This window comes from Primulina tabacum, chromosome 12 (assembly GCF_025594145.1).
Source record: "Primulina tabacum isolate GXHZ01 chromosome 12, ASM2559414v2, whole genome shotgun sequence".
NCBI lineage: Eukaryota > Viridiplantae > Streptophyta > Magnoliopsida > Lamiales > Gesneriaceae > Primulina > Primulina tabacum.
The window spans coordinates 2,583,873-2,595,423 of NC_134561.1; the positions used below are offsets into that span (position 1 = coordinate 2,583,873).

The 11,551-nt window shown below is 35.8% G+C and overlaps 2 protein-coding genes across 2 annotated transcripts; one reads left to right on the plus strand and one right to left on the minus strand.

Annotated features, from left to right (window-relative positions):
- The first annotated feature begins 625 nt into the window (after positions 1–625).
- LOC142520556 (serine/threonine-protein kinase BSK1-like) lies at positions 626–7,510 on the plus strand. The gene is made up of 9 exons (XM_075623582.1): positions 626–1,259; positions 1,378–1,513; positions 1,969–2,102; positions 2,256–2,361; positions 2,447–2,532; positions 5,314–5,502; positions 6,131–6,295; positions 6,377–6,490; positions 7,013–7,510. Exons 1-9 carry the CDS (start codon positions 954–956, stop codon positions 7,259–7,261), a joined length of 1,485 nt encoding a protein of 494 aa, XP_075479697.1. The 5' UTR covers positions 626–953; the 3' UTR covers positions 7,262–7,510.
- Positions 7,511–8,407: 897 nt separating this feature from the next.
- LOC142521216 (NADH dehydrogenase [ubiquinone] 1 beta subcomplex subunit 2) lies at positions 8,408–10,851 on the minus strand. Its single transcript, XM_075624442.1, has 4 exons — positions 10,625–10,851; positions 9,176–9,221; positions 9,046–9,087; positions 8,408–8,625 (listed from the first exon to the last, which is right to left on the minus strand). The coding sequence occupies exons 1-3, from the start codon at positions 10,726–10,728 to the stop codon at positions 9,046–9,048; spliced, it is 192 nt and encodes a 63-aa protein (XP_075480557.1). The 5' UTR covers positions 10,729–10,851; the 3' UTR covers positions 8,408–8,625.
- Between the last annotated feature and the right edge of the window lie 700 nt (positions 10,852–11,551).

Consider the following 11,551-nt stretch of genomic DNA (forward strand, 5'->3'; position numbering starts at 1 on the left):
ATAAAACTGACTTATCATATTTTTGAGGTTATAATTTCCCAATATTCTCATAACTTCCGTTCTACTTATCCAAAACCTTAATTTTCATTGATTTTTTCTTCGCAACTTACTAAAATTTTAGTGAAAAAGGTAAATTTAGTAATTAAATATGTTATGGACACACAAAACTGTGTTGTTTATGTTAATTTGTATTATACTATGAAACTCTTGTAATATCCTGTCTAAATTAATTATTTATGAAAATCACGTCAACCATATAGCAGTAACAAATGCTATATTATCACATAGAAAAACCATTGTAAATCACATTCGACATACGATGAAAGTCGTTACATATTTACTTGCATCATTTGTTTTTTTATCACCTAACTTCTTTTGTTTGGAAACATTTTTCTTTATTGGTTTGTAAATTTTATAATCACGGATATTTTTCGATCTTAATAATATTACAAGTTTTACGGAAAAAAAACTATGTAATTGCAACCCGAAATGAAATCCTCCTGTTCGTGTAGTACGTAACATCCGACATTTTTATTGTTCGAAAACTATATTTATAATATAATTAAAATTGCTATAATCTTATTTTATTACAAAAATGGAGGATAGGATTTCAGTCATATTACAAAGCTAAATTGGTTATGAAATTAATTCCCAATTGCAGAAACCCTAAAAGTCGCTTTAGGCACATTGATTTGATTTCGCTACTCTTTCAGCACCAACCTTTCTTCCCCATAACCCGCGTCCACGTACTACTTGGAGTCGAACCTTAAATTTTTCGCTGTATTTTAATCCAATTATTCCATTTTTTAGAATACGAATTCCGCTTTTCACATGTAATGGGTGTGGAGCTGAATATATGAAAATGTTTTGTGGGTCAAAATTAATCAACTACTATTAATGCGTAAGAATTGCGTGTTTAAAGGGTGAGCTTGGTGAGTCGACTCGACTGAGTAATGGGCTGCTGCGAATCGAAGGAGAATCCGCCGCGCAGGGCGGAGAAGGGTCAGTGGCAGCAGCAGCAGCAGCATCACGGCCACCGCCGCTCCTCTTCTGTTAACGGTGGGGGGTCAACTGGGTTCGCGGAGTTCTCGCTGCCGGAGCTGAAGTCGGCTACCAACAACTTCAGCTCCGAGAATATTGTATCGGAGAGCGGCGAGAAGGCGCCAAATGTCGTCTATAAAGGCCGTTTGCAGAACCAACGGTGGATCGCTGTCAAGAAATTTACCAAGTTGGCCTGGCCTGATCATAAGCAGTTTGCTGTATGTATAGACTATAGTGATGCCCAAAAATGTTATTCAAATATATTCTTTCCATTTTTTGTTTGAGGCTTATCGGTTTAGAATTATTGAACATGTTAAAACTGTTTGTGTTTGAAAGGAGGAAGCAAAGGAAGTGGCGAAGCTGAAGCACAAGAGGCTGGCGAATCTGATCGGATACTGTTGCGATGGAGATGAGAGGCTGCTCGTAGCTGAATTTATGCCTAATGAGACTCTTGTTAAGCATTTGTTTCACTGTATGTTTCTGGCATTTTCGTACGATTTTGATATTCTTTCTTTTCGTAAGCTTTGAGCTGGGATTGTCGTTTTCTAGTTCAAAGTTCAGAATTTGCAGGATTTGATCGAGATTTGACGTTTGCTCAATTTCGGGGGGTCATAATGTCGTTGAATTTGAAAGATTTATTAAACATGCTATTTTTAAGTATGGAATGCATTCCTTTGGTTATTCCCTTTTCTTTTGTTTATTTTTCGACTAATCTTTCCGAGAAGACCCAACACTCACGCCTCATAAACCTGTATTCCATCACTCCGATAGGGGAGGGATTCGGTTCCTTTGTACCAACACCAGCATCTAAATTGCTTGCAAATATGCAATCATTGGTGTGTTTTTTTGTACATTTTTTCTGTAACATCCGCCATGACCTTCCTATTTCTTAATATCTTTCTTGAATATTCTTTTATATTTTTGCAGGGGAGAATCAAACTCCTGAGTGGGCGATGCGTCTCAGAGTTGCTTTGTACATGGCTGAAGCCTTGGATTATTGCAGCAATGAAGGTCGCCCGCTCTACCATGACTTGAATGCCTATAGGGTTCTCTTTGATGAGGTTAATTAGTCTTTTTTCTTTAACCGGCTCTTTTATTAGCCACTAAATAGGATGATAGAGATAAAGTGCCTTGCACCGTGCTCTTTTTCCCCTTCCCATGCTATTTTGTCTAGGTTTATGTAATGCAAGTGCTGATAATGTTTTTTTCTACAGAATGGTGATCCACGTCTTTCCTGTTTTGGATTGATGAAAAATAGCAGGGATGGTAAAAGTTATAGCACAAATCTTGCATATACACCTCCGGAGTATTTAAGAAATGGTATATCCTTTGTTTTGTTCACGTGTCTATTTCTTGAACTTCAGGTTGCTTTCGAGATTTAGCTTGAGTTTGTAATCTCTTGTAGGAAGGGTAACTCCAGAAACTGTTGTGTTCAGCTTCGGAACAGTCCTTTTAGATCTTCTTAGTGGAAAGCATATCCCTCCAAGTCATGTAAGTTTTGTGGGCAATGCTAATTATTAGTTTATAAGCAGTCTCAATTTGGCTTGCTGCTCTTTAAATTAGCTTTAATGCTATGAAACTACCATTTACCTGCTGCATTTACTCATTAAACATTTCTAGGTAGTTGATCTCCGAGAAGATGTTGAAAAATGTTCTCCACGTGGTTATGATCAAATATGCTAATTTTATGACTTACCTTACTCTCTCAACGGTTAATGAGATCTCACCCTTAAGGCATTGTCTCAAGGGTGCATCCAATGGTAGCACTTACTGTTACATGTGAGGTGCACATTTTTTCGGTGAACTATAAGAAATAATCTCCACCCTTAGATGCATTCTTAGGGTATTACCTTAAGGGTAGCATGAAATCTTCCATTCTTAACACAAGGAAAATGTCATGGTCCAGTCAGCCCAAAACCAAGCACAATCAGCAATTGAAAATCAACCCGATAAGGAAGGTCAAAGGTGACACAACAAAAATATGAGAATATATGGAAGCATGTATACAGTTTTATCAAGAGAGCATGACATCCGCCAAAAATTGACAGCAAACTCTTCTTGATCCAGTAGAGGAGATATCCGAATGTCTGTCAACCATGCGATTAGAAGAACGAGATCAGGGCAAAGAGAGTAGCAATCAACGGGCCTCCACCGAAGAGCATTCGAAAAGGCAGGGAGATAGCAAGGATGGCTTATCCCATGTACCTTTAAATTCATAGCTAGATTTTCCCCTGTACAATAGACAATCAGATCCGCTGATATGGTCAAATGTGAAAAATTTCTTCGACACCATCGCTCTTCGGAGAAAGACAAGGGAGGGTTGTCCTTTTTCCACCTTGAGGGTGATGGCGAACCATTGTTCCTCAAACAGGAACAAGATCGGCCCAAGTTACAGCTGAAGGAATTTAAGAACCAACGTCATCTAAGCTTTATCCTTGAAATACTCCAACATCTTGAAGTGATCCAAGTGCTTTCTTGGAAAGATGCTAAAACTATGATGAAGCAGTACCCTTCCCTCATGGTCGAGAACAACCATAATCTCAAGTGGGGAGTGATGTCATGGTCCAGCCAGCCAAAAGCCAAGCACAATCAACAGTTGAGAAGCAACCCAAAAAGAAAGGTGACATATAAAATTATGGAAATCGATAATGCTGAATCAAAGAGTAGATGGATGCTAGTGTTGCCCCTAATTATTAGTTAGTTTTCCTTTCAATAAAAGATATTAGAATAATCGAGGATCCTTCCAGAATTAGCTAGAGGAAAGGATATGAACAAACACCGTATAAATAATATATGAAATAAAACAGCAGATTTTGATGCAAAAAAAAAAACGATAATAAATATTTATTACGAGATCGCGAGTCTCTCTCTAACAAGCCAGGCCTCAAAGAATTGCCCCCATTCCAAAATCTAATACCTGGGACCATAACAGAAATTCCCAATTTATGTCAATGAAATTGTTGAAATTGCTTTAGGAGCTATGATTCAAAGTAATCATAACTAGCTCTTCAGTATCTGGATTGACACTCGCATTTTGTCCTTGGTTGAGTGGATTGCAGGGACAAGATAGTCTATGTATCCTTGAAGGTTTAAGACGCGTATTTTGAACAAGTCGTGAATTTTCAACTTAGATAACTTGTGATCCAAACAGGAAAAAATGTCCCTTTTATTTTCTCTTGAATTTTGCAACGTGCCTAAATGTGTGTGTTGGGCTTTGACCCAATTATACCCAAGGGCCCAGGCCTCATATAACTCAAATTATTGGAAGAATCTAGAAAGGAGTAGGGAATAAATAGAGAGGGGTTTGTTATGAAGAGATTATTCATTCTTATTTTGTTGTTAGGCTAGCTTAGCTCGGGCAAGAGTGTGCTCCTTCTTGAGTGAGTGTGGGTTAAAATATAGTGGAAATACCCTACTGTATTCTTTCATGTTATATCATCATTGCTGTTAATACAATTTAGCTTGCTGCTACGGTTCGATGGATTCATTTCTCTTGTTTTATGTCAAATTGGGTTAATTGTTTGTGGTTGTATCAATTTCTTCCTGAATAAAATTGAAGGAGTTAATCTGAATGTCATGTTTCGACTCACTCACTATTCACTCAGGGTGAAAGCTGCAAGCTATTGCTCCACGCCCAATTTTTACTGGCTCAGTTGCCTGGATATATATTCTTTAAAATGTGTAAAGTTCAAATAAAATGAGATAAAAATGACATAATTCAAGTGTTTTTGTTATTAAAGTATTTAAATTAAAAAACACTGAAAAGATTAAGGGAAGAACGTTGAAAACATCTACTTCGTAGTTAGTAAAAATATATACTTAGTTAGTACTGGATAACTTTCCTGAATCAGGTTACCTGAGAATGAGAAAATACTCGATTTTTTATATGCCAGAGCGGGTAAATACTAAAAAAATGAATGGGCTTTATTGGCCCTGTTTTCTCCTCGTTTCTGGTTTCCAGTTTTCTCTTGCCACCCATACAATTTAGTGATTTACCTTAGTTACATGTCATGTTTGGCATTTAGTTTCGTTTCAATGTGTAGATACAATTAAGGTCGGCATAACCTGTGATGTGAGCTTCTCTTTTCTATTCCTTTTTGGCTTCTATTCCTATTCAAGAAACTTAATGTTGTGTTGAAGATTTTGTTATCCCTAATGTCATACATCTGGGGCACCTTTTAATGGCAATTCCAATGATTTGTTGGTTTTGTAATGTTTACTTTAATTTGTTTGACAGGACTCCATGTACTTGACATTGTTTTTTGCATGCAGGCTCTGGATATGATACGGGGCAAAAATATTCTTCTTTTGATGGATTCCCATTTGGAGGGGAATTTCTCAGCCGAAGAGGCTACTGTAGTCTTTGATCTTGCTTCACGATGTTTGCAGTATGAACCAAGGGAGCGGCCAAATACCAAAGATCTTGTTTCAACTCTTTCCGCATTGCAAAATAAACATGATGCAAGTTCTATTCTCTTTCTTACTTTTAATGATTCAAAGAATCATGCCTTGATTGAGGCACATCGGCTTCAACCAACAAATCTATTATACGATGATAGTATCATCTCTGTGTATTCTGAAGCATATTCTGGCAATGCTAGAGTCAGATTGATGTTATCTTGGCTATTTAGTGTCAAGTCTAGGTGTTCTTTTTTTTTGGTAGAAGCATTAAGCTGACATGTATTACAGTGCATTATGCCTATGATTTTATTAGCTGGAACGAACAGCTTTATGACACTTCTTTTCTTATTTCATTTGATCTTTTTATTTCTTTTGTTTCAGAGTGTGTAGTTGGCAGTGGCAAGGTGTCCGTGTTGATATGATACTTTGAGGTGGCATAGTAGGGTTTTTAATTAGTTTTTACTATATATTGGGAAAACATTAATTTATGATTCTATTATGGTCGCATCAAGAATGTCAAAACTGTACGGTGCGTTTTTGGCTTGCTAAAAATGAGCTTCTTCGTTGGTGATATTAGTATTGTCATATGATTAAGTACACTTATGGTAAAACATTTACCTCATGGTACTTATAAAGAAAATACAAAGATTTTAGTTCTTGAAAATAATAAAAATATTCCTAATTCTAGGTTCCATCTTATGTTATGCTGGGCATTCCAAAGGATGAAGAAGCACCATCTACTCCAGCACGTCCTCTCTCTCCAATGGGTGATGCCTGTTCCCGTATGGATCTCACTGCTATCCATCAGTTTTTGGTGACGCAGCACTACAAAGATGATGAGCTAACCAATGAGGTAAATTTTTCATGCGAAAGATGTTTTAGTTGATCTTTGATAATATATCGATGCTAAAATATTGGCACGGTTACCATTTAGCTATCTTTCCAAGAATGGACTCAACAAATGAAAGATATGTTGGATGCAAGGAAAAGAGGAGACCTCGCCTTTCGGGACAAAGATTTCAAAACTGCTATTAATTGTTATTCTCAGGTACTTTTCACACATGCACACATGTGCCATGACTATTCATCCAGTGTTCACATCTATTTGTTTTCAAGTGTCTGGTTATGTTGTCTCTTGTTTTTATTATATTCAAGCTGGAAGGATTTCTTCAAATCACCTAGTTCCTTGATTGTCATTAAAGTCCATCAATTTGTCTACTAAACAGCTCCTTGCCTCTCCCAATCGCACAAACAAATATCAGCCTGAAGTTTATTTATACAAGATCTTGCTGGCTGTTCAAATCGGGCCATTTTGATTTGTTTGTGCATATAGACTATGGTGGTTCATTTTTAACTCATGAGAAAAAGATTCAATAAGCATCTTAGATCATTGGTGGAGGGAAAGTGAAGTCAGCATGAACGTTTACCCCTGTTTTCATTTTTTTTAATACTCCGGTCATAGTAACATAAGATTTTTCAAAACTGTTACTGCCTTCAACTTGGTTAAGTCTACAGTACTTAACTACTTTAGCCTACCAGAACTAACGCTTAGATCTTAATGTATGTCCAGTTTATAGATGTTGGGACCATGATTTCCCCAACTGTTCATGCACGACGAAGCCTTTGTTATCTAATGTGCGATCAGCCTGATGCTGCCCTTCGAGATGCAATGCAAGCACAGTGCATCAACCCAGATTGGTCGACAGCATTCTACATGCAGGCAGTGGCACTTGCCAAGCTCGACATGCACAAGGATGCATCCGACATGTTGAACGAGGCTGCCATGCTAGAAGAAAAGAGACAACGAGGTGGAAAGTGATTGCATGCATGCAAAGATTTTGCGGTTTGATGAATGCTGCCGTAATCACAACGCCCAGCATGTCTGGTTTGAGAGCATGGTGGTGATGAAAAATGTACATTAATTTGGAGGGGATTTATACATTCTTACATTCTGAAGAGAGGTTCGTGTAAATTTTTGTATCGAGTATGTGTTGAATAATCATGGTGTATGGTAATGCATTGCTGAGAAGTTATTTTAAAACTCATAAAATTTGAATTTGGTTTTGAATTTTTTAAAAACTTATTTTCTAATTTTTACATCAAGAATACCTATATAAAAAAAATCGATTTACATTATATAAAAAAAAAAGATTCTACGTGCACAATATGTATACAAATATAAATTATACATACAAGTACAAACAATGTGTCCAGAAAAGATGAGCACTAAATATATTGAGGAAGAAGGTAATCATGGTAAGAAAAATCTGAGTAGAGGCTCAAATCAACTTACACCAGCAATAAATGAGTAGGTCTCTTGTAAGACGATATCACGAATTTTTATCTGTGAGACGAATCAACCCTACCGATATTCACAATAAAAAGTAATACTCTTAGCATAAAAAGTAATATTTTTTTAATAGATGACCCAAATAAGATATCAGTCTCACAAAATACGACCGGTAAGACCGTCTCATATAAGTTTTTGCCGCAATAAATATGTTCCAAAGATGCGTAACCCCTCAGCGCAGATCCGATGTTCTTAATTTGTCCTACATTAACTTAAGTTGTATTCAGATTGAGAGATTCTGCATTTTTTTTTACATTAATTTATGTTGCATTTAGATTTAAATGAGGATCGAAATCGTCCAAAGATTTGATTATCAGCGTGTAAAGTGGATTTGAAGCGAACAAATTTTGTTTTGGCCAACACAAGATATTTGAAATTATTCGTTCTAATTTTGCATCGACACAATGGATATGAGATATGAATTTGAAATTAAATCATTTCAAATCCCAAATTCAACCTAGAAAGATTTCCCTACAATGCATTCTTTCATTCACGAACCAAGGAACGTCAAAATATAAGTTGCATAGTAAGTTGTCCTTGGTTAAAATATATTTATAAAGATTTTAAAAACACAAATGTGGTTTTACTGGGCACAAGCCTAGGAAAAAGAACAGCAAAAAGAACAAGCTTGATGCCTTTTCAAGGGCAAGATAACAAAACAAGGCTGCAAACTGTTGGTTCGTTCATCGTTTCATGCTAGAGGACATAATCTCCTCAATCATTTTATTGTACATAGATAAGAACAGATCCCAAATAAAACGTTCATCCAACAAGAAAATTACAAATTAGCTTGAGTTCCTTCATTATCCAGCTTTTAGCATTCGACAGCAGTCCTGAAAACAGTGTACAATGTGCACATCAGTAGAGAAGCAAGATGTACAATCAGTACCTTGACCCTTTACTTGATTTTAACTAATTCATCGATATGCATTTTGCTCTTCAGTTTAAAAGTTACCAGTAAATCAAATACCATACATAGAACACGTCTAAACCAGCTCAAAATTGCTCATACTTGTACATAGCAACTTCAAAATATCAATAGAAAGACCCGGTGAGTGTATAATTTCGCCATTGTCATGTGAGGATTTTCAGATAATAACAGCACAAACGCATTCACAAGATCCTCTTCATTATTCACAAGAGAGTTTTCCACTCAACTTGCATATGAAAGAGGAATTATAGTGCTTTGATTTCCACAATTTGACAATGAATTAATCCAAACTACCACAAACAAAAGGGGAGAGAGAGAGTACCTAGTGGTGATCATCATGACCTTCCCAAGGATGCCTCCAGCCCTGGGAACATGGTAGAAAGAAAATTCTGAGAACCATTGTATTTGCCAAGATTCCCCCAAAAAATAGGTCAAAAAATATCGAAACTTACCAATACCACAGGACCATCTTTTTTTGCTCTATAGAGAATCCAAAACCTGAAAATCAAAATGTTTATAATATCAAGGACAGATTGAAGTACAGGAGAGAAAGGTGCCGCCCGCCATTCAGCTTAGCAGTCTAGTTATGTAGACTATAACCAATTTTTGATCGAATTTTTCACTCTTTCAAAAGTTATCATTGATCATAATAATGCAACTCACATTTTTAAAATTGTATACCTATTGCACTATCTCGATCGGCATTTTCGATGCTAACACAAACCTAACAATTTAAAATACCACTCCATGCAATGGCATTATGAGACAAGAAGGTTACACAGATGTCACAACTCACAGGGCTCACCATAAGCAAAAATAGTACTCAATACAGTTAGGAGTTCAATTCAAACCTATTGTTTTTCCATATATTGAGTATTTTCAGATGTAAAGACTCTTTAAATCAAGCATTCGGCCTCTTAAATGAGACTAGAGCATAAATAACAATCTCTAAGTAGGGTAAAGGTGACATAAAAACTAATAAATAATTGTATCAATCATATTTTGATTCCAAATCATGTGTTTTAGTTACGGCAGCCCATAACCAATCATAATTGAAATAGATCATGTCAAAGACAATTTAAAAAGAAGCAAGGATATTAATTGTGAAAAACAAGGCACAAGGCTTTTGCAAAATATTATGAATTCTCATCATGAACAATGACAGACCAACTTTAAGAGGAAAATAAGAAATATAAATTTAATAAAAATGAACGAACTCTTACTTAAGAGGAACCATCTAAGTAAAACACTTCAACTTTAAAAGCTGGCATGTACAACAAAAATTTACATGATTCTCCCGTGAAGGCGTTGAATTAAGACCTAGGCAATAAAACCCATATCTCAGGAACATTTCGCTGTTCCTACTGAGACAAAAACAATCTTAGAAGTAACTTTCCGTCAAATCACTCACGATGTCCAAAATTTGATCAGGAGACGGAATTCTGTAATCCCTGTTACTGAAGAAAGAAAGGCGCAGAGTATGCAAGTTCTTGGCTCGCGGTAAGGTTAGGATTCAGCTCAAGAAAATACTAGACACGGCAAAGCTAACATTTCATCAATAATCTTGCATACGAAGCAATTCGAAACACTATATATTTTGTGGGCAATATAGAGCGGATAGCAGTACTGACATTCAGATCAAATTTCAAATCAATCCAGCAGATCCCGAGTTATGTCCCCCAAAATCAAACACTTCTATCAAAAAATACAAACTCCCGACACATAAATTTCAATCAGAAAGCCATAAATTCAGAAGAAACAAAAACAACTGACAGATTATCGTCAAAATCAGTTCCAATTGCGAACATCGAGATCGAACTTTAAAAACTAACTACACATTTCGCAGACCTAATCGATCGTAACTGAGCGTTGTACAAATATACGCGAAAAAAGATCGTTACCACATGACGGCACACATGCCTTTCCCAGTTATGGTATGCCAGCGCTTTGGCTGATGCACAGTCACCCCTTTGTACGTGACGCCATGGCCGTGCCCTCCTCCCATTTCTCCCGAATGTTAGGGTTTACACTGATGATCAGATGATAATGGCGATTTGAGGCAAACTGAAAATGAGGATTTTATGACAAATTCTCAATCTATCCCTTAATTATTAGTTTTTCCCAATTTGATCCTTTAGTATTCTTTAGGCAAAATTGCATTTTTGATATGATTTTGGTACGATTTTGGTACTTTAAGTTGTTAAATTTTAGTTTTGGTCACTTTTTCATCGTCGATTGTTGATGTGAAATTGTACATTAGACATACATCAACATTTCATCAGTATCACATTAACAATACATCGAAAAAGAATTAAAAAATATCAGTGAATTAAGATTAAAATTTGATAACAGAGAACATCAAAAAATATATATTTACATAACCGAAATCGTAATTTTTCTTTTTCTTCTCAAATATGCAAGGTCAAAATTTGCTGACCCTTGCTTTTCAAAAAACCTTTATGTGGATATTATTATTATTTTATACTTTAAATTCTTTCTGGTTGAGAATTGAAACTATTAATAGTTTGAATTATTGTAATTTACTTGTCAACAATAAAGAATAAATTTTTTAGAGTATGTTTCTTGTGAGACGGTCTCACGAATCTTTATTTTCGAGACGGGTTAACACTACTGATATTCACAATAAAAAATAATACTCTTAGCATAAAAAGTAATACATTTTCATGAATGACTCAAATAAGATATATTTCTCACAAAATACGACCCGTGAGATCGTCTCACACAAGTTTTTGTCAATTTTTTTTATCGTTTGATAAAATGATTAATTTGTTAAGTATACATAAAAATTTAAATAATCAATTTGTTCG

Bases quoted from the DNA above. Each gene is read 5' to 3' on its own strand.
- LOC142520556 (XM_075623582.1), top strand. From the start codon at position 954: ATGGGCTGCTGCGAATCGAAGGAGAATCCGCCGCGCAGGGCGGAGAAG. The intron at 1,514-1,968 runs GTATGTTTCTGG...ATATTTTTGCAG, and splicing joins TGTTAAGCATTTGTTTCACT to GGGAGAATCAAACTCCTGAG. The intron at 2,103-2,255 runs GTTAATTAGTCT...TTTTTTCTACAG, and splicing joins ATAGGGTTCTCTTTGATGAG to AATGGTGATCCACGTCTTTC.
- LOC142521216 (XM_075624442.1), bottom strand. From the start codon at position 10,728: ATGGGAGGAGGGCACGGCCATGGCGTCACGTACAAAGGGGTGACTGTG. The intron at 9,222-10,624 runs GTAACGATCTTT...TTTGATTTTCAG, and splicing joins GGCATGTGTGCCGTCATGTG to GTTTTGGATTCTCTATAGAG. The intron at 9,088-9,175 runs GTAAGTTTCGAT...CCATGTTCCCAG, and splicing joins AAGATGGTCCTGTGGTATTG to GGCTGGAGGCATCCTTGGGA.